This window comes from Cibotium barometz, chromosome 62, assembly GCF_041138505.1.
Source record: "Cibotium barometz isolate CiBa-2024 chromosome 62, ASM4113850v1, whole genome shotgun sequence".
Taxonomy (NCBI): Eukaryota; Viridiplantae; Streptophyta; class Polypodiopsida; order Cyatheales; family Cibotiaceae; genus Cibotium; species Cibotium barometz.
Window position 1 is genome coordinate 2529491 of NC_141107.1, and position 23450 is coordinate 2552940.

The window sequence follows — 23450 nt, forward strand, 5'->3', positions numbered from 1 at the left end:
TGACCATGTGTCCTGCTTTAATTTTTAAGGGGGTTGTATTTTAAAGGAACATTTAATTGTTCATATGAACAATATGAGCATGTATAGATCCTTGCCAAACGTGTGTGTAAAAAGACTTCTTGGACATGGACATGGACATGTGTAGTGTCTACACTACGTGGGTGGATATCTGTTCATATGAACAATAGACTACGGAAAGGTTTTTTTTGGGTAAAAATAATAACGAAGCAAAAAGGTGAGGCTCTTTTGTTATTTAAATTTATATATAACAATATGTACAATATACATTCGTATAGATTGTGTTCCCACGCCAAACCTATATTGTACAATATGTACAATATACATTCGTATAGATTGTGTTCCCACGCCAAACCTAGTCTTTATCTGCAGATGGCATTGCATCAGCAGGTACCCTTTCCAATCCTAGTCTTCACTAGTCTTCACGTGCAGATGAAATTGTATCAGGTACATTAAGGTAACCCTAGACATGTGTGTGTGTGTGCTGGCTACATAGTGCTTGCCTGATTTTTCAAATACTCTTCCACAACATCGAACCCGCAAAGACTCTTCACTCGTTCCATGGTCGCTGGTGTATCCAGCCTGAAATACCTTCCACTGTACCCATGATCTTTCCTTGCGGCTTCTATGGCGTGCCTCACAGCAGAGTGAACTGATCCAGCGAGCAGCACAGGTGGTTCTCCAGATGCTGATAACATACAAGGCCGATCAAGCCCAGAAGAAAAAAAGGTAAGCGACAGACAACACCAGTAAAGCATTTCTCGTGCAGTATACAAAGCAAGTGTTCGTGCTTGAAACAAGCACTGTTTGCTGTACTAATATGTTTCCTTAGTTACTCAAAAAGTAAGAAGTCATGTCTGTGTACAGTGTCCTTACTCAGTGACCTGAAGAGCTTGGTCCTATTCGGGCTTACAATCCAGCTGCTAATGTGTTTCCTTAGTCACCCCAAATCATGTGGTGCAGGTGTACCATTGTTATTATTAGTGTGCTTGCTTATGAACGTCATGCATGTATGCATTCATGAGCATGCATACACATGAATGAGGGTATAATCCATGCATGTCTGTGTGCACCCCATACATGTAGCTGGTGGTCATTTTATCAAAAGAGAGAGAGAGAGAGATTTGTGAGGGTCTGAGGAAAACCTTTGGATGAGAGAATGCGATTTTGACGACCCACACCATTAGTCATCTCCACAAAAAATTGTCGTGGTATGTTATCTAGAGTAGGAGGCTTGTAATTCCAAGTGCCATCTGAAACTAGTGTTCCATGACTATCTACCTCATGCTCCTCTGTCAAGAAAAAGCCAATTCCTTGCACAAATGCCCCTTCAATCTGCACAATATGGTCCAACAGAAAAACCTTGAAGAAAATATAAAGTATTGAAGAAAATATAAAGTAATCTACATTGTCTTTCAACAGTAAAACTCAAATTGCATAGGGGCAAATGCCATCGGAGAGAAGGTGCACATACAAAGGTGGCTGATAAGACCAAAAAAGAAGAAATTGACCTTGGTGAAAGAAATGCCTGATTTCTGTTTGGAGATGAAAGGGTCCGTGCACCAATCAATGACCTCACCCCCAGTCGCCCTGGAGCCTGAGGCGCCCAAAACATGCACATGGATACCTCAAAGCCGCATTAGCCCATATACCTTCCCACATGAACCACACCCCCCCCCCTTGTGCATATGAAATAACTCTCCAAGATACTGACACATGTCACCTAGAGAGGATTGGTTTCACAGTCGCTATGCAAAAAAATCAGTCCAGGACAGCCCTCATCTTATACTTTCCTAGTCTTCTTTCACCAAGCTTTCAAATAAGTTGACCATGAATCATATAAACGCGATAGGATCACCATGCTCATAAACGAAGATTTGACAACTTTCCATAGCTAATGAGTGACTTGGCCGAGCAAGCAAACATTGGGGATTCGAACTCCAAAAGGGGTCATGCAACCACTCGTTTCCACGAGCTCAGTCCAAATAAATGAGGTTTGACCGTTGCAAAAGTTTAAAAAAATGATTAAGTAATAAAAATAAAGATGAAGGTGTAGTTGAGAGGAATTAAACCTGGTAGATTGGCATTAAAAACTTGGGAAATATTGAACTAACCACCATGTCTACAAGGCATTCTTCTAAGAAAAGCGAAATTACAAGGATTATAAGGTTATAAGGGAGAAATATATATAATAATCAATAATAGAAGCTTGCAGGGGTGGAAGGCCTCGTTGCTCCTTTTTCTTTTATTTCCACTCCTCTTTAGTCCATCTCCATTCCTTGCCATCTTTAGCCCCATACCTCCTCATGCCTATATTAAGTGTCTTAAACCAAGCATTTAGAAGACATTAATCACCATCATTATGCCATCGCAATCACTCTGGGAGAGAAGAAGCAAGCAGCAACTCCTTGAAGAAGAGGGAGATTCCCCAGAAATTTCCAAGCAGGCACTCATTTCAAGTATTCCCAACTGCAAATCAAAGGGGTAGACCCATTTTCCTTGTCTTTTTGTTTTAATTTTGTTGAAATTAATCTCTTTGATTAATGGGTGATTAAGCTTGATTAGGCCTTAGATATGGCTTAATTAGTTTAATACCTCTACTCAAGAGTTTGATAACCTGTTTTAGCACAATGCAAGGGCCTCCATGATCAAACTTGATTATAATGGCTTAGAAACCTTAATTTATGGATTAGCAAAATTAGGAGAAAAATTTATCGCCAGTCCTCCAACCTTGTTGACAGCCCACCTGTGGGACTGTGTAACCTCTAAGAGAAGGAATTCCACAAAACCATAAAAAGCAAGCTGTAGATCTTTCTAAGATCTACAACAAGACCTCTCACAAGCCCTTCCAAATTTTGCTTGGATTGTAAGATATTGTAGCCCTAATATGGCTGTTGGTTCATTTGCCCGCATGACCCTATCGCCTGCCTGGGTCCAGAAGGATGCAAAAGGCGTGGTACCTGAACTCCACCCTCCTCTCCTCTCTCCGTGCCGGCTGTCTCCATTTGTGACAGTTTTGAGCAATTTTGTGAATTTTTCCTATTTAAGAGGCCAGTTTTAGTCATTTTCTAGAGACCTTGTCACGTGCAACCTGCACTTGGATGCCACGCGGACATATCTGTACGGCAAGTGCAACACCTGGAGTGGTAACTGGCCCCTTGTGAGCCCTAGTCCAAGACGAGTCGGCTAGGGACCAAGCATCCAGGGCCAAGTGTATAAGTCCCAAACATGGTCACGGTTAGGTGTGCATGTTCCACACATGCAACAGTGCCAGTCCATACTGTGAGTGGTGACCCTCTGGAACGATGGTGGTGTACCGTGTTCCAAGCATTGATAGGCTTCTAGTCAAATGCAAGGGCACTGAAGTTGCATTTAGGAAGTAGGAAGTGCAGGTCCATAGACTGTCTTTGTGTGCACTACACTTGGGATACCTTTGGGCAGCCCATGGGCCAAGGTTTGGGCCCATTAAGGGCCATGGGCCATAGTCGGCCCAGCCTAAGGAAGGGCTTAGGGGATAGTCGGCCAGCTTCAGAGCAGCTAGACCTCAGTCAGCCATCATCTGGGCATTCAACACTAGTTGGCCAGCAACCAGTAGGCAGGCAGCAGCCCTATTGGGCCGGGTGTGAAAAGGCGCCACCTTTATGGCGGTAAAACAAGTTGTGGGGCTTAATTCAGCAGGCCGACAGGCTTTTATGCAAACCGACCAGCATCTTTTGGACCTATATAAGCATAGGCTTGGCAAGGGTCAAAGTATCTCATTATTTACCAGGCTCCTATGCTACTGTAAATCTCTCTGGTCCCATTGCTAGAATGCGCCTGGTCGCCAGACACCTGCTAGTGGGGCTGTGACTGGTACTTCTGCAATACGATGGTGGGAGACCTGAAGGGCTAGTCCTCCCCCATCCTCCTCGTAAGTCCTGACCACTCTAGCCTTGGTGGCCCAAGCGACAATACCCCAAGTGATGATCCGGGTCAATGCCGTGTCCATAGCGAAGATGCGGAGAATCCACTGCCAAATCTGCTGAGCCTTCAGGCAATCCCAAAGGCAATGACGATGAGACTCCTGGGGGTGGCCGCACCTCAGGCAAGTTGCTAACCGACCTCCAACTGCCAGCCAAGTACCAACCGCCAGACTCGTGTGTGCCGTCAGCCAAAGGAAAAGAGTGATCTTCCTTAGCCGAAAGTTGTCCCAAAGCCTCTTCCAGAAATCTAAAAGGAAGCACTGTAATAGGTCCTGAGGCTGCCAGTGTGTTGCTGCTGCCGGTGTGCCATCTATCTCCGACATCTGAATCCTGCGGCTGAGCCGTGCTGTATATGCAAAGAAAGGGGCCTCCAGAGTCTCCACCCGATCTGTGGGATCATGCCAAGTCCACTCTCCAGGGTCCCACTGCAACCGCGTGAGAGGTCGGCACTCCCAAATCCATAACCGCCAAAGTCTCCCTAGCCACCTTAGCCGGTGCTGGATCTATGTGCCATGCCCATGCCCGAAAACCAATCACCCTCACCCTCTGCAAGGTGCAGCCTTTGAAATCCTCCAAGGGGTGCTCTGATTTCTCTAATCTGCCATGTAATCCAATAGAAAAAGTGAGCTGACCACTGTCCTCATCTGCTCCATGGACCGCCACGAGGATATCGTGTCTGGTGAACACGCCTAGCCACATCGGGGGGGGGGGGGGGGGGGGGGGGGGGGGGGGGGGGTCTGGAATAGGAGTCGGTCACTTCTGAGGAATAGTTGAGTCAATGTCAATGCTGAGCCCGTCTCTACCCCGGATCCCTGTCAGGCCTCTCTCCTGCTCCGCCTGAGGTAACTGCCTATGTGCAATCCAATCTCCGAGAGACCCTGTTGGTCCCATGCTCAAGGCGCCCCAGGATATGTGCGGTTGTTTCCCATGGATCAGGGGGTTCTAGATCAAAGGTTGCCGAAGCTACTCCTCTAAGGCCACTAGAACAATCTGTTTGAAGGCTAGCTTGAGATGATCCCAAGCACGAAGTAGGCTGACTGCAAATCTGTCCTCAAAGGCAGGACTAAAACCACGGGCTCGCACCTCTGTGAAGATCCATTTAGTACTCTGCGGCCACGAGCCTCCAAGGCTCGGAGTGCGGGCTGAAATCAGGGCCAAGAGGAAATCCTTCCAAGACTTCACCACCGGGTAGGAGTCCTCTGACAATCAACTTGCCCAGCAAGGCACGGCTCTGTATAGCTGGATCGATGAGGCCAAGCCCCCCCCCCCCCCTACTATATGGCTGAATGATCACTCTCCATGCCACCTTGGCCTTGGTTGGCCTCCCATCACTTCCAACCCACAAGAAGTTCCGGATCAAACGCTATACATGGCCAATACAAGCCTGAGAAAAGGCCTTGCACAAGGTGATGTACCACATGGTGGCAAGCAATACTTGGTTCGCCACCACCACATCATAAGCTTTCTCAAAGTCTAGGAGTAGCACAATGAGGTCTTGCTATCATATCCTAGCCGAAGTTGTCGCCTCCCAAAAGGTAAAGATGATGTCCAAAATGCTCCAATCCTAAACAAAACCAGTCTCAGTGTCGTGGATCAAGTCTGGGAGAGAGGGCTGAAGTCGCCTGCTGATGGCCTTGGCCAAAATCTTATAGGCCGCCCCTAGAAGGGTGATGGGTCTCCACTACTGGATCTCCAGTCTATCACCAGTCTCCTTGGGAATCAAATCTATCAAGCCCTCTGTGAGCCTCTCTGGCATGGCACCTGTGAGCATAATCTCATTAAAGGCAGCGCGAAGGCCACCTTCCATAAGGTCCCAATGGCGAAGAAAGAAAGACACAGGACGCCCACCCCCGGGCATTTGCCCCTGGGTAATGCCTTCACCGCCTCCGCCAGCTCCTTTGGAGTGAAAGGGGTCAATAAGAAGGACCAAAGGGAGGGGGGAACCACCTCTCTCGTGTGCCTCCAGACTCTCTTGTGCGCATCCATCACCTGGGGGGATAATCGGGCACCAATGAGAAGAGATCGGAAGAAATCCATGGCGATGGCTCTCACATGCGGGGGATCAGAAACAATAGCTCCATCTTGGCTACACAACTTGCGAATACCGTCTCTCCTCCTATGTGGGCCAACTATCTCAAAGAAGTCTCCAGTAACTGTGTCACCACCCTGAGTCTAGAATGAAGCCTTGGCATGGTATCTATACTCCACCCTCCTCTCCTCAATGGACCGAATCTCCGTGTGGACGATAGTGATCTAACTCTCAATCCACGGACGTCTGGGGAACTCTCTTGAAGACGCTGTAAAGAGGCTAGACTCCTCTCCTGCTCCCGAAATCCCTCCATTCTACTCCGGACTGCCTCCTGTAAGAAAATTCAAAATATTGATTGCCCCAATGCCATCATCCAAAGTGCACGTTGTAGAGCCCGAGGAAAAGTCCAGCCCCGCCCATATCTACTCGATCCGGCCTACAGATCTTGGGGTCCTAAATGAGGCTGTCTAGAATCCTAGAGCTCGCATGTCTGTCATGCCTCAATGTGTCCTCTAGGGACAGAATAACTAGGGCATGATCTGAAAATGTAGTGCTTGCCAAAATACCAACCATGCCTCTGCGGCTGCATGCCCACTCGTCGACATAAAACCTATCCAGCTGAGAGAGGTTGGGGCCAGTGCTCTGCCTATCCGATCGAGAGAAGCTAAGACTCCCAAGGCTACGCCTAAACTCTGGAGGAAGATGCCAAGGGTCCTGTCCCCTAAGAATCTCCTCCCAAGCAGAGTACTCCGCTCTTGAGATTGTGGTCGTGCCACCTCCAAGTCTGTCCTCTACTACCTCTATCATGTTGAAGTCATCGCCCATGCACCAAAAACCAACCTGGGGTAGGGCCTGTCGGACAATGCTCCAAAAGATAGCTCTACTTGCGGCCGCATTCCGGGCATAAATGTTGAGGAAGCCAATGCTATTCTCTCCGATCGGAATGGTAACCCAATGAGCACGTCTTGGAACTACTCCCAATCTTGTCTCACAGACGGCAAAAGCTGCTTACTGACAGAGAGACACACTCCTCCTTGCGTCCTTGAAGGGCCGAAGGATGGAGAACAAATTGCATGGTAGAATCTTCCTGTAGCGGCAGGTACGCCCCTTAGTAAGATGGTGGTCTTGGAGGAAAAGAATGTCAAAAGGTCCCCCCACCATAGCTTGTTGCAGCTCTCCTCTAAGGACGCCTTGTCCCTGAAAGCATTGAGGCCTCCCTAAGCCCTGAATGTTCCATGAGACAATCCTCATATCAATCTCTGTGTGAGGCAGAACTACCGGAACTACCCTCCACTCAAAGAGTCTTGGGCGCGGGCTTAGACAGGGAATAGTCACAATCTGCCGTGGTGCAAAGTCGCGCCAAGTGGAGGTGGATCCTGCCCTCCATGTATTGCCACTCTGCCCGAGCGTGAGAGTATGCATACTCTGAGCTCCATCGATCACAATGGAGATATCTGTAAGAAGGGGGGAGAGGTACTGCGAGAGAGGTATGCATGAACACAAAAAGTAGCACCTCCAGGCTGGAAGTCACCATCTCCCCTCCCTGGTCTCTGTGGGCTGATCCACCAAGCTCCATCTGGGCCAGAGGCCATAGATGAGTAAGAACGTCGGTGATGTGGAGATCCTGCAGATGATGCAATAGCTCAACTGCCTGATCCTAAATGGTAGCGGGCACCGACTCTGGATCCCACTCTATCTCGGGGGCTGTGCCCAAGGGGAAAGATCATCGTGCCATTCTCTAGCGTAGATGGTCTAGAGTGGTGGAAAACCACACATATCCGAATAGGAGCTACGGTCTCCTCGAACCTGTCTGTCCCTTACGTTGGAGGACATCGGAAGAAACTATAATCCATAGGTTGCCCCAAGATCTTGGGGACCCCACATGGAGACTCAGGTGGGAGAGCCCTCACTGGTGAGGCCGCAATGGTCATCTCCACTGGCTCTGAGAAACGATGAATCAAGTGACGAATGGAATTCGTCGGATGTCTCCTCTCCGAATCAAGGGTTGCAGGGGGCCGACAAGAATGCCCTGGAGAGCCTTGGCCGGGGGGGGGGGATGGCAAGCATGAAGGAAGAGGAAGGGGCAAATGGAGCAACTGCGGGTAGAGTCGGAGGTGAGGGTAGGGGAGGAGGCCGGAGAGTAGGCGAAGGGCAGCGGGAAGGTGGAGAGGCTGGAGAGGGACATTGCTGAGAGGTATCCATCAGAGAGGAAGGCTGCTAGGGAAGGCTCGATGAAGAGGGGGTGGGGTCAACCTACCCCACTGGGCACTCAAGGCCAGAGGAGAAGTCGCGACAAGGAATCGGCCGCCACATCGGGAAGGGGGAGGGGGTGGAGGGACCCTCTCCGTGACTGGAGGGGGACCTACTATCTGCGGGCACGTGCTGTGATAAGTGCTTCAAATGGTTCTCTGACAGAACCGAATCCTCCTACATGCTGCCAGTCTGGTGCACACGGCGGCGGCGACGCTCAGTTGACGCTCAGTTCTGGTGCTCAGCCGGCAACCGGGGCGGGGGCCAACCGTCCGCCACTCTCCGACTGATGGGTCATCCATAGTCGGAACCTGGTGCTCTGCGGCTTGGGAACCTGCTCCTCCCTCGGCCCCCTGTTGAGGATCTGAACAGGAAGTAAGAGGGGAAATCACCGGGGGCAGTCTCCCAGTCTGACGTCAAGGGCAAGCTCTGGCCAGATGACCCATCTGTCTGCAAATGAAGCATTGGCCTAGAAGGCCGGAATACTCCACTCGCTGCATAATGGGGTCGCCCCGAAGACTGGGAATAGATATCATGTGAGGCACAAAATCCGGCGAGGCAACACAGATGCGGAGAGATGGAATCCCGGCTGCTCGTGTGAGGGCTGAGGCAACGGTGGGGGGGATTCCATCACTCTCCCGATGGCCACCAATCACCGAGAGAAGAGGAAGGTATTCCTTCCTGAGGCCTGGAAAGCAGACTGTCATGGGAAAGCCTGAAACTCCCAGCTAATGGGTCAGATGTCGGGTCAAAGCCGTGCTACCACCGTGCAAAGAAGGCCTGGGCTGTACGCAGTGCAACGGGGCTCGATTACATGACAAGATCAGACGCCGCTGGTGAGTCGAACTCAACCTGGTAGTAGCCGTGTCCCAAAGGATGAATATTTGCGATCTTTGCAGGCGCACATAGAAGGCTAGCCTGAAGAAGATCTTTGAGTTGGCCACGCACAGGCCGGCTACCAACAATCTTGCATACTAGAGTGGAGGCCTCTAGGGATGCGACAGTCGTAGTGAGAAGTTGCAGGTCTGCTTCAGAAAACCGAAGGCATGTAATGGTGGCCTCAGTCGGGGGAGACGGAGCGGTTGACATGGAGTCCTCTTGGGGGCAAAGACCAGATGAGGCTGAAACTTGCCAAAGAACTGCCCACAACCAGAGAGCGCTGCCAGAGGAACAAGGATGAGACGAAGAAGGGGAAGCGGAAGCACTAGAGAGCGAAGGGGAGGGGGAGGCGAGGCTGGAAAAAGAAAAAAGCCAGAAACAGGCCACTGGAAAAGGGGGAGGGGGGGATCACATGCGGCAAAAGGAGGGGGGGGGGGTCACAAGCGGTTAAGGGAGGGGGGGCGGGCGGAGAAAGGAAAAAAGGGGGCGCAGAAAGGAAGGGAAGGGGGGGGGGGGGTCACATGTGGCGAATGGAGGGAGGGCCGGCGTAGGAAGGGGAGGGGGGGTTGCTGCAGTTAGGCAGGACAAGGGGCAGGCACAGGGGCAAAACAGGGGGAAGAGGGAGCAAGCGCAAGGGGGGGAGGACGCTAGCAGCGACGCAGTTCAAGAACTTTCTCTCTGCTACAGTGTGCAATCGTCAAGAACCAAGGTGCTGAATATGTCACCATTTGGTCCATCTCCATTTCGGGAGCCACTTCTATGGGATTGTCACTCCATAGAGCGGCTAGATTTGTACCATGTTCACATGTGGCCAGGCCAGTGTCCCATGTGAAAGTGTCAGTCATCTTGTGTCACATGGACTGGAACCAGTTTTGTGCCACCCGTGTGTGACTAGTATTGCGTCTTACCCATGGGATTGTCACTCCATGGTAGGATTGATATTTGTGCCGAGCTTTGTCTATGGGATTGTCACTCCATAGAAAGGCCCGTGCCAAGATTTCTGTTTTGCCAATGGGACTGTCACTCCATAAGAAGATCAGGACTTCACATTTCTGTCGCGCCAGTTTTGTGCCCGAAAAAAATTCTTGTACAAGTTTCATTTGATGAAAAGAGAGTACCCGCCATCAAACCTGGCGGTTGTTGCTCCTATACCCGCCGTCAAACCTGCTGGTTGTTGCTGCTCTTGTACCCGCCATCAAACCTGCCGGCTGTTGTTGCTCCTGTATCCACCCTCACACTTGCCGGCTGCTGCTCCCGCCATGAGGTGCCTGTACATTGGACGGGGACGCCCCCAGTGTACCGTGGGTGTGCTGTTTGCTGACGAGTTGCTGTGGCATGTGAACAGGTGGTAAGTGTTGCCTTTTTGCCTTTTTCAAATTTAAAATCTATAAAGTAGTATAAACCTTAATATTTATAAGGTTGGGTATTCACACATATTTAAAATTATGATCGGACACTTTTCAATGTGGGTGCCGAAGGATTAACCATTACTTAAGGCCTAATAATATTTAGACTAAGGATTGCATGGGGAAAAATTCCATCCAGCACGTGGATGGTTGTATGGGAGTGGTTGATGAAAAGAGGGTACCCGCTATCAAACCTGGCGGCTGCTACTCTTGTACCTGTCATCAAACCTGTCGGTTGCTGCTGCTCCTATACCCGCCATCAAACCTGTCGACTACTACTGCTCTTGTACCCACCCTCACACCTACTGACTGCTGCTCCTGTACCCGCCCTCACACCTACCGACTGCTGCTCCTGTACCTGCCATCAGCACCTGCCGGCTGCTGCTGCTCCTGTACTCGCCATCAAGGTCTGCCGACTCCTGCACTTGTACCCGCCATCAGGTCTACCGGCTGTTGCTCCTATACCCGCCATCAGCACCTGCCAACTGTTGCTGCTCCTGTACTCGCCATCAAGTTTGTCGGCTGTTGTTGCTGCACTTGTACCCACCATCAAGTCTGTCGGCTGCTGCACTTGTACCCGTCATCAGGACTGGTTGCTGCTACAGCCCCCCCGCCTCGTCTTCCGATTGTCCTCCTGTTGCTGTCTGCACCAACCAGGACCGCATTAAAGGGAGACAGTCTCCTCTCCCTTAGATCCTAATTTGAATCTCAATCAAGTACTTGTTTCTGTAATTCAAATTAAGATAAGATTAAATTTAAATGTTGTTTCTCCAAGTCTTGTGTAGGCAATCATCACCACCAGTTTTCCTCGCCATGGAAGGCCACTGGGATGGTGATCTTTCCCCTTGAGTACCCTGACCGCGCCATCACATTCAAAGGAGCCAGTGAAGGTCAATGGGATTTCAGGGAAACTAGAATCAAAGCTTACTTTGGGAGCACTAGGTATCACTCTCTCCGCGGTGCTTCACCCTGCCAGGTGTTAGTACGGGCGTGCCTGTTGGTGCACGGTCCCGAAAGACCAGTAAGGGGCGGGTGTTCACCCAATGAAGGTGGGAGACTGCCTATGATTTGGTCTACTCCGACAACCGTTTCTTCATTGACAGAAATCATATTGTTTCAATTGTATTCACTCCATGTTATGAGAAATCTGGCCTTGGGATCCTTGAACACTTGTACATATAAATACTCCAAGAAATACAAACTGTATTGAGGGAGGGGGGAGGAGGGGACGAGCCCTTTCCGGCCCCAATGATAGTGTCAAGTGTTCTTTATCATTTCCAGTTTTAATGTTGCAACTATTGTTTCATTGTTTGTATTGGTTAAGTGATCTAATAATGTGTATTTTATCTTTCGATTTGTAGGTCTCCGTAGGAAGCGGTTACAAAATATTCCTTATCAAAGTATAATCCTGTATGTAAGCTTTTGCATGTTACAGTTGTATCAGAGCTCTGTCTTTTGGTAAAGAGGGGGTGGGAGGAAATGACTGTGTGGTTTGTTTTTAGATGCCGGTAGCACTCTCATTCCGGTGTGACTCTTCTCTCTCGAAGGACAGTTCGTTTATAGCCTCCGGAAGTGACCGAAAACGTCTCCCACACACACAGTGGATAGTTCTATTGCAGTCAAGGAAAAACATGATCACTCCCATTATGGCAAAATCTAACGATGAGAGAGCTCAGAGAACACCACACCCCTAAAGAAACCATTTCTTCTACTACAACTCCATCGAGAAGCCAAGTTGCGTGATATAAACGCCATGTTCCAGGAATTTATGCGCATCATCGCGCACCAAGGCGAACAGATGCTGAAGTGCAAGGCTTCTATACAGGCCTCGGAGAAACGGATACCTCTTCATGATATCCTCTCTTCCGCCAGTCATCACCGAGATCCCTTCCCAGACCCCTTCCTAGATATCTCCTTCAGCTACCTCCATTGTGGAGTTAACACAACAATCCCATGCTTTACATGATTTACACTTACGCGAATTAGAGCTTTGAACACAAGTGACACCTCGCGCTACCACACAGGAGGATCAACAACGACACGTGGAGCACGAGTGATTCCTTGTAGCTCTCAACGCAAGGAAGGCGCCGGCCACTTCTTCGATTCACCTTCACGAAAGTGTGAATTTCAGTACGTATAACAGTAAACTTAACCCCACAACTAGATTCATTAGTTTGAGGCTTATTTTGTTGCTAGTAGGAAGTCAGATATAGAAAAGGTTGTGTTAGCTAGCTGCTACATAGAAGTAGAAGCCATCTCTTGGTGGACACATTGAGCCTAGGCAAATTCCAACTTTGGGGTTGCTGCCTACCAATGGGACCAATTTCTCAGTTTCTACTACTTGAGCGGCTCGAGGTGAGTATCGAGGATTGCGCCAAAACGTGCAACTAGTCCTCCAGTTTGCCAATAGTCACTCACTTGGCTTTACAATTGCAAAAATCACAAGTCGAAAAGAAGACCATAGACTAGGACAGATGTATTAATATACTGTAGATTTAGGTGAGAACTTTGCATTTTTCTCGCTCTTCTCTCCATTGCTTCTACATGGCTGCGTCTATGCGTTCCAATGAAAGGTGTTTAGGGCTGAAAGAAGACACAGAGCTTCCGTGCATGTAACACTATGATTGGAAGCTCCTCACGATGATATAGGCCCTAAAGCATTGGAAGCATTTCCTCTATGGACGCGACTTTGAGGTTCGCATAGATCACCAGGCTTTGCATTGGCTTCAAATGATGCCAAACACGAATTGGAGTGATCGACAACACCGTTGGAGTCAAATTTTCCAAGAATTTAGTGGAATGATTGAATACCTTCCAGGCAAAGCCAACCCAGAAGTTGACGCCTTTGAGCTGGGAAGAAACGTGCCCCTTATCCAATCCACACGGATGGATCTCGTTGGTACAGGACCCCATAGGTGGCATACCTAGGACCATTGTGTCAGATCGTGATGCCAAATCTACCAGTCATTTATGGAGAGCATTATTTGATAACTTTGGTACTAAGTTGAATTTCTCTAGTGCATTTCATCCACAAACGGATGGCAAGACAGATTTATAATCCATTGGTGTTCGACATACTCAAGTGTTATGTCCACGATCAACAAGGTAAGTGGAACCAGTTTTTTCCTTAGTTCAAGTTGTTTTGAATGACTTGTATTCTTTAGCTATTGGCACGACTACATATGAGAACATTTGAAAGACTGTTCCAGTCTTTCTTGACCAAGACGTCGTCTCTCTCCGTTGTCCACGAAGTTCCGGGACCGAGAGACACATGAAGCGGTATGGCTTGACAAGAATAGATTATCCGGCATTATTGTAGGACTCTTTGGAGGCTATGGAGCTTCCGTCAAGTTAAGCAAAAGAGGATGTCACGTGCATCCCGCACTTGGATGCCACGTGGACATATATGTATGGCAAGTGTACGACTTGGAATGGTAATAACTGGCCCCTTGTCACATGCACCCATGCACTTTGGTACACGGTGACAAACTGGCTCATCAATAGTGCAAGAATCATGTACAGAAGTAGTACCTTTTAGGATATTTTGTCGTATGCTGTGACCCCAATCCAGAACATGTCAGGCATGAGCTACGTAGGTCAGTCATCCAGCCCTAGAGGTCAGTGTTAGGTCAGTCCTCTTAACCCAATTTGGAGAATTCAGCAAGTGTTCATCATATAGGTGCATGCAGATGTCAACCTTAGCAATAGTATGCATCATAGGCATATTAGTACACCTCATAGTACGGGCCAGCCCCAAGAACCTTGTAAGGGGTAGGGAATACCCCTAGCCATCAGCCGGCAGCCCTTATGGGCTTAGGCATGTAGTCGGCCAGGACCTAGATGGCATGGACAGCAGTCGACCAGTGGGTGGCAGACTTCTGTTGGCCAGGTATTGCTGCGGTCAGCCAGCAGCCCAACCAGTCACGCAGCGAAGGGTAGCATTAAATGCTATTAATTCTGCTCGTGGCAATTAACAACAGGCTGACAACACCCTCTGGCAGCCGACCAGCCCCTGAACCCATATAAAAAGGCAAGCCATCATCAGTCCCAAAAAATCGTCAGATAAATCCAAAGTTATCAAGCAAATTCAGTCAAGCATGTGTGCTTAGGCTCCAGCCTTTGCATACTTACAGCCACTCTTGTGCTTTCAGCCCAAGGCAAACAAAGCTCAACCTCTTCAAGAGATCTCAACACACCAACCCTCCGTCTTGGGCCAGTGTAACCTCTTTGAAGATAGCTTCATAGTCACCTACAGCTTATGCATAGTTCTGCCTAGCGTTTGGTCGCTTTGTCCTTGCGTTTAGCGATCAGCTCTGTCTTGTGGACACAGTTTCAGCTTGTATTCAGTTCTCCAGAAGAAGAAATAAAACAAACTCTCCTGCTTGTAGGGGGGCCCTTCAGTGGGTAATTTGGGACCACATCTTTCGGAATCGTGTATGCTGTTTTAAAGGATCACTAAAGACTCACTAAACTCAGGTTTAAAGAAGGCCTCGTTGTTTCACACGGTCCTAGCTTGGCGCATGCTACATTGGTATCAGAGCTTGGGACGTGACTCAATCAGGCAACCTAGGGTGAGAGCATCCTGTTGATGGTAATCGGGAAAAACCACTCACCCATCCACTATGGCATCAAGCTTCGAAGACATCACTAAAGAAGAAGAACCATTCAAAGAATGCTTCCGCAAAAAGAAGACGAAGACAACCAGAAGTTAAAGGAGCAGATAAGGCAACTCTAGATTCAACTCGAAAGAGTCCATATGGAAAAAAAGGGGGCAAAATTACAAGCAACCTTGGCCCAACTGGAGACACCCAAAGAACAAAGTTCTTCAATGGAACAGTGGTGTCGATGGATGACTGAAAAAGAAGAGCGAGACCGTGAAGCAAGACTAGCCGAACAGCTAACAGAGAAAGCCAAACGCAAGGCCAAAGAGGAGCGACTACGGGCAAACCTCGAAGTGAAGGTGAACCACGAGCAACAGGCCCGAGAGGACTTGAGGGACCAATTCCAACATGCACTCCGGACTCTGGTAACTTCTTTCCACCCTTCTCTTAGTCCTCCACAGTCCCAACAGTAGCCTCAACAATAGTTATCCGTGCCTGTCATGTGCAAGAATTGCCATGGACATTTCTAGAGCTAATTCTAAAGGGGCAGCCAGAAAAAGAGACTAGAACCAGGGTTTTTGGAGCATCCAATGCAGATCTGGCTAGTGTTGGACTTGGAGGACTTGCTTGACCTATCGGATGCACAAGGGAACTGTCGGCTGCACCAATTGACTGTCGGCTACAAGGGAACAGGTCGTAGCTGCGTTTGTGGAGAAAAATGACCAGTCGGCTGGCCGACCAGCAGTCGGCCAGCACTTCAAGTGTCCAAGAGCCTATATAAAGGCATGTTTGCTCATTGATATATTCATTCACTCCCCCTTTGGGTGTGGGTCTAGACTAGGATGATTTTGGGTGTATTCCACCTTTTATGGAAGGCAGCCTATGGCTGTAGATGTAGGGTACCTTTTTGTACCATATGAATATATTGAATTTCCAGCTATCTCTCTCTCTCTACTCTCCCTTCTCTCTGCGTTTTGCATCAGCATGTTCTAAGTGGTGTTTAGGGCTGAAAGAAGACCCCCAGAGCTTCCGCGTGTTGCATTGTATCAGAGCATCAGGCTCAACAAAGCTAAACATTGATTCAATCCTATATGATGGTGTACAGGTCCAAGGTACACGAAAGTGCATGGATATGAAGCTCAAGGCAAGGAACACAAGATCGGGAAGAGCTCCCAGGAGGTTTGTTGGTGGTGTTCCACAAAGCCAGAGGGGATGGGAGCCAGATAGGTTCTCGAGCAACGGTCCCAAGGGAGGATTATCCTCCAAGGGGTGATGTGAGAGTGCCAGACTCATTTCTCAGGAATGAAGACCAAGACAGTGTTTAGAGTCCGGGCAGGAACGGATTGGGGACTGGATGGAACAGATGCATAGATCTTATTTAGAGTCAGAGTGGTTTTAGAGACCAGGCCAGGTTTTCAGAGAAAAGGGTTGCCAGAGATGGATGGATGACAGAGGGACTTCGGGAATAGAATGGGATGATGACAGTCATCCAAGAACAGGTTGGAATCCTGTCATCAAGTTTAGCAGAGGGGGATGTCATGTGCAAGAATTGCCATGGACATTTTCTAGAGCTAATTCTGAAGGGGCAGCCAGAAAAAGAGACTAGAACCAGGGTTTTTGGAGCATCCAGTGCAGATCTGGCTAGTGTTGGACTTGGAGGACTTGGTTGACCCGTCGGATGCACAAGGGAACTGTCGGCTGCACCAATTGACTGTCGGCTACAAGGGAACATGTCGTAGCTGCGTTTGTGGAGAAAAATGACCAGTCGGCTGGCCGACCAGCAGTCGGCCAGCACTTCAAGTGTCCTAGAGCCTATATAAAGGCATGTTTGCTCATTGATGTATTCATTCACTCCCCCTTTGGGTGTGGGTCTAGACTAGGATGATTTTGGGTGTATTCCACCTTTTATGGAAGGCAACCTATGGCTGTAGATGTAGGGTACCTTTTTGTACCATATGAATATATTGAATTTCCAACTTTCTCTCTCTCTACTCTCCCTTCTGTCTGCGTTTTGCATCAGCATGTTCTAAGTGGTGTTTAGGGCTGAAAGAAGACCCCCAGAGCTTCCGTGTGTTACATTGGTATTAGAGCATCAGGCTCAGCAAAGCTAAACACTGATTCAATCCCATATGATGGTTTATAGGTCCAAGGTACAGAAAAGTGCACGGATACGAAGCCCAAGGCAAGGAACACAAGATCGCGAAGAGCTCCAAGGAGATTTGTTGGTGGTGTTCCACAAAGCCAGAGGGGATGGTAGTCCTGCGAGCCAGATAGGTTCTCGGGCAACGGTCCCAAGGGAGGATTATCCTCCAAGGGGTGATGTGAGAGTGCCAGACTCATTTATCAGGAATGAAGACCAAGATAGTGTTCAGAGTCAGGGCAAGAACGGATTGGGGACTGGATGGAAGAGATGCATAGATCTTATTTAGAGTCAGAGTGGTTTTGGAGACCGGGCCGGGTTTTCAGAGCAAAGGGTTGCCAGAGATGGATGGATGACAGAGGGACTTCGGGAATAGAATGGGATGATGACAATCATCCAAGAATAGGTTCATGTGCAAGAATTGCCATGGACATTTTCTAGAGCTAATTCTGAAGGGGCAGCCAAAAAAAGAGACTAGAACCAGGGTTTTTGGAGCATCCAGTGCAGATCTGGCTAGTGTTGGACTTGGAGGACTTGGTTGACCTGTTGGATGCACAAGGGAACTGTCGGCTGCACCAATTGACTGTCGGCTACAAGGGAATAGGTCGTGGCTGCGTTTGTGGAGAAAAATGACCAGTCGGCTGGCCAACCAGCAGTCGGCCAGCACTTCAAGTGTCCAAGAGCCTATATAAAGGCATGTTTGCTCATTGATGTATTCATTCACTCCCCCTTTGGATGTGGGTCTAGACTAGGATGATTTTGGGTGTATTCCACCTTTTATGGAAGGCAGCCTATGGCTGTAGATGTAGGGAACCTTTTTGTACCATATGAATATATTGAATTTCCAGCTATCTCTCTCTCTCTACTCTCCCTTCTGTCTGCGTTTTGCATCAGCATGTTCTGAGTGGTGTTTAGGGCTGAAAGAAGACCCCCAGAGCTTCCGCGTGTTACAGTGCCTCACCAAACTTCACCAAGTACGATGGCAAGTGTGACCAAGTTGTCACCGAGTTTATTCACCAGTTTGTTGCTGACTTTCCACTCTCCAAGATCACAGATACCCAAGACAAAGTCCATCTGGCGGCTCCACACCTCCCAGGTGATGCAGTCACTTGGTGGCAACATTGGTCCCGTTTGCACACAAATTCTTACATAGGGTTACCAGACTATGAGTGGGACACCTTTGTGTTCGATCTATAAAGACCAGGTTCCTCCCTCCATTGTATATGACGAATCTTGAAGACGAGTTCTACAAACTCACCCATAGAACGGTTCCCCTGTGCTCACCTACTCACATCAGCTCAGCAATTGGGGAAGTTCGAGGAGGAGAAGTTGAGGCAGTTCATTTGGGGATTGGATCCAAACATTCGGTTCCTCGTTCAAAATTTTGAACCCGAGGCTTATCATAGGACTTTGACTCTTGCGCAGAACCATGAGATGATGCTCAATGGAGGCAAGCCCAAGACCGCTCCAGTCACCCCCAAACCATAGTTTTTCCATACGGCAACCATACCGCAAATGCATACGAGTATGGAAGTACGAAAAAAGTACGGTTCACTCCCAAGAAATTCCATACGTTGGATACCATACGGCACCCTAAATTTAAGGAAAAACATGCTACATATGACACAAAAAACCAAAGAAACTTGAAACTGCAAAGATTTTGGGATTAGAAAAAACATAAATGATGTAGAGCCAGAATCCAAACTCCGGACTTTATATTACTGTAACTTGTTTACATCATACATGTATGATCAATGATGTATCATGTAACATGTTACATAAGTAGGGACTAGGGAGTCTGGAGTGGGCAAATTCCAAAACCTGTCACTTGTAGGCATAGTTATTTCATACGACAACCATACGACATACGTGTATGAGTTTGGAACAATGAAATAAGTATGGTTCAAACCTTGGAGAAATTCCATACGTGGGATTTCATACTTGATTCTTAAATTAAAGGGTAGACATGCCATTTTCAAAGAAGTGAACCATGAGAGACTTAAAGTATGTGAAAGCCATGATAGATGGTCTATCATAGTTTTCACAAATTGACCATGTTTCATCCGTCATGACTTTCACACATTGATAACTAATCTCTATGTCTAGAGAAGATGCAAAACATTTTCTTTTTTGGCTGGAGTATGAAAAGTTTTTCAATACGTGACCATACGCATACAGGTATGGAAGTATGGATTATTTTCCATACGAGTATGAAAAAAACTATGTCCCATTATTTTCCATACGAGTATGAAAAAAACTATGTCCCAAACCTCAGCAACAGTAGACGCATACCACCCAATAGAAGCAAGCGTCTAACCAACAATCAGGTAAGGGGGATCCCAACAACAAAGACCAAAAGAAGAAGGCCCAGAATAGCTCTTCTACTGGGAAGGAGCGACGAGATGGACCTAAGAAGACCCTGAAGGAAAGATCAAGGAGGACCTTACCGGAGAATTCTTAAAGTCAGATGAGAAGGAGCAGTACTTCAAAGAGAATCGTTGTTTTTTCTGCCACCACATGGGACATGCAAAGAAGGATTGTTGTACCCAATGGCAAGCAGAAAAAGGCAAACAACCAACCTCTACAGTTGTACCACCCCCTCCACCCCTGCCCTCAACCACCAATGCTGTTCAGCTTTTGCTCGCTTTGAATGTGGTACCCGCAGTCATATTCAATAATATGCAGCAGAACGGAGTTGAGGAGCTTCAAAAAGGTCTTATCCGAACTTATGGCACAACAAATTTTTTGTTCTCTTCGACATGGGCAGTTCAGAAGATGCCATCTCTCCGCAGTTCGTGACCAAGATGAAATGTGCCCTAGTTGAAAGAGTGCACAGAGCGGAAGCAGAGTGGCACTAGAATGTGCTGAACAGAGAGTGCAAGAGAGAGAGAGATATGGAGCAAACTATGCTGAATATACTGAACCAAAACAGTCCCAAGCAAGAGACAGTGATAGTCTCATAAGTGAGGGAGCAAATAACTACAAGACTCTATGAAAAATGAGAGGCCAGCACCCACTATTTATAGTGGGGAAGAGCTGGCCGACTGGAGCATGGAAACAGGCCGACTGGAGCTGTTGGACATGGCTCCCTAGAAAAATGCCAGAAAGGCTGGGAAAAATCCCAGAAAAATACTAAAAAAGGGGTGGCCAGCCCACAAACAAGGGCCATGCAAAAGGGGACCAAATGGGCACCATACAGAGCAGAAAATGGGGATGAAAGTGCTAACACCCCCTCTCAGCACCAGATGCTGAACAAACTCCGAGAATCCGAAGATGAGGAGCCAAGGAAGCCTGAGAAACCGGCTTGGTGAACAAATCTGCAGCATTCTCCGCGGAAGGACAATACTCCAAACACAAATCTCCAGCAAGAACCCGTTCACGAACATAGTGATACTGAATCTCAATGTGTTTCGTACGAGCATGAAACACAGGGTTCTTGGCGATGGCGATGCAACTCTGATTGTCACACCAAAGAAGAGTAGATCCGGTAGGAGGACAGCCAAGCTCCTCCAATAATCTCCGCAACCATATCGCCTCACAGGCAGCATAGCAAACTGCACGGTACTCCGCCTCGGTAGAAGAAAGCGCCACAGTAGGCTGCTTTTTACTGCTCCAAGAAATGGCTCCAGACCCAAGTGAAAAAACACAACCAGTGGTCGAACGCCGTGTATCTGGATCTCCAGCCCAGTCTGAGTCAGACCATCCAACAAGAGTGCGTCCTTGGCCATAAAAGATGCCAAAATCCAGAGTGCCACGTAAGTACCGAAGAACTCTGAGAGCACACCGCCAATGCTGCTGACGGGGTTTGGATGAGAAGGAACTCAATAAACTGACTGCGAAGCATATGTCCAATCGGGAGTAGGTCAACCATACCAAACAACCGACGAGAACCCGATACTGTCCCTGATCAGTCCCTGGAGAAGCATCAAGTGAAGAAAGCTTCTCACCAATATCCAAAGGAGAAGATACTGGTTTGCACCCAGTCATCTGAAATCTGTCGAGAATCTCCCGAGTGTACTTCTGCTGAGAGAAGAAAATGCCCTTCGAGGTCTGCCAAATCTCAAAGCCAAGAAAATAGTGCAAGAGGCCCAGATCCGTCATCTCAAACTCTGTCTCCAAAGCATCCATAACAGAACGGATCCGCACAGAATAAGAACCTGTAAAGATGAGGTCATCAACATAGACCACAATGATAACAATCAACCCCCTCTCAAGGAGGATATAAAGGTTCGAATCTGCATGAGAGCGGCGCAGGCCGAGCTTCTGAAAGAACTCATCAATCCGCTGGTACCAAGCCCGCGGAGCCTGCTTTAGACCATATAAAGCCTTCTTCAGCCGGTACACATGATCCTGTTTGCCCGGAACAACAAATCCTGGCGGCTGATCAACATAAACCTCCTGTGTAAGCTCTCCATTCAAGAAAGCCGACTTGACGTCCATCTGGAAAACGGGCCATCTATGATGTCCTGCAAGTGCAAGAACGGTACGAATGGTAGTCATTCGGGCCGTTGGAGCGAAAGTCTCATCGAAGTCGACACCGGGGCGCTGAGCATAACCCTTGGCAACCAACCTCGCCTTGTGCTTGTCCAAGCTGCCATCAGCTCGGAACTTTGATTTGAAAATCCAACGCACACCAATCACCTTACGCTGCAGAGGCCGAGGCACCAAAATCCAAGTGCCATTCCGTTCGATAGCATCCAGCTCTGTCTGCATAGCATGACGCCAAGACTCATGTGAAAGAGCCTCGTCTACAGAAGTGGGATCAGAAGGACCATTAATGATTGTAGACATAAGAGCATAATTAACAAACATGTTGCCCTCATGAATTTGTTTCCCTGTAACTCTGGAAGAACGCCGAAGAGAACCAGGCGGAGGAGCAGAAGGAAGCTCACGTAACCCAGAGTCACGAACTGTCTGATAATACCAACCAGGTACAGATCTGCTCGAACTCGCCGGAGGAGGAGCAGGGTCATCATCATCTGACTGAGAATCCTCAGCTGGAGGTGTGACAGTAACAGCGGGAGCAGGAGGATGAGCAGGAGGAGGAGAAGGAGGTGCAGGAAGAAGAAGCTCACCAAGCTCACCACCCCCCTCTGAAGATGTAGGAGTCTCGTCGAACACCACATCACGGCTCACAATAACTTTACCGGCTTGAGGATCATAAAGACGATATGCCTTGGACACAGTGCTGTATCCGAGAAAAGTCATGCGCTGAGACTTCGAGTCCAACTTGGAGCGGTGCTCCTTAGGCACATGAACATACGCGGTACATCCAAATATCCGGAAATGAACAACAGAGGGCTTCTCACCATGGAAAGCCTCATATGGAGTTTTGTCGGGAAGAGCAGCAGTAGGAGACCTATTCTGAATGTAGACAGCAGTGGAAGCCGCCTCAGCCCAGAAACGTCGAGGTAATGAAGAATGCTCAAGCATAGCACGGGCCATCTCCATAATGGTCCTATTCTTCCTCTCGGCAACTCCATTCTGAGATGGAGTATATGCTGTAGTAAGCTGTCTCCGAATGCCATGTGTCTTGCAATATTGCTTAAACTCCTGGGATGTAAACTCACCCCCTCCATCGGTCCTGAGAGCCTTGACCGAGTGACCGGTCTCTTTTTCCACCTCGGCTTTCCAATCACAGAAGTGATGAAAAGTCTCATCCTTGGTCTTCAGAAAGAAAACCCAAGTATATCTGGTAAAATCATCCACCATCACGAGCATGTACAACGCCTTACTCAAAGACGCGGTACTCATAGGACCACACAAGTCTGCATGAATGAGAGCAAGTGATGTCGAAGATCTGTGTGTCGCCTCCTTCGGAAAGGCGGCTCGGTGCTGCTTCCCCTGCAAACAAGAGGAACAAGGAGAAGACGGAGCCTTGATGGTTGGTAATCCATCAACCAACCCATCCTTCGAAGCTCGCTGCAGAAGCTGATAGCTCAAATGGCCAAACCGAGCATGCCAAAGAGCAGAAGAAGCACCAGAAGAAAGCAGAGCGGTCAGTTTGTAGAGACCACTATCTTGGACTCCCTGAGCCAAGATGCTACCAGTCGCTTTATCACGAATGGTAATCTCATAACGAGAAAAGATCACCTCCGCACCCTGAGCTGTAAGAGCACTCACTGACAAAAGGTTAAAAGCCAAATCTGGAATATACAGAACGTC

At 48.4% G+C, this 23450-nt stretch overlaps 1 protein-coding gene across 1 annotated transcript in view; it reads right to left on the reverse strand.

The window, feature by feature from the left end:
- Positions 1–244: 244 nt before the first annotated feature.
- The window catches only part of LOC147604014 (putative aldehyde oxidase 2), a 74343-nt gene continuing 51137 nt past the window's right edge, over positions 245–23450 (reverse strand). The window contains exons 9-10 of the mRNA XM_086795217.1: positions 1164–1353; positions 245–706 (exon numbers count right to left, since the gene is read on the reverse strand). Of these exons, the coding sequence (XP_086651343.1) occupies positions 507–706; positions 1164–1353 (390 nt within the window). The 3' untranslated portion in view covers positions 245–506. The remainder of the gene's footprint in view (positions 707–1163; positions 1354–23450) is intronic.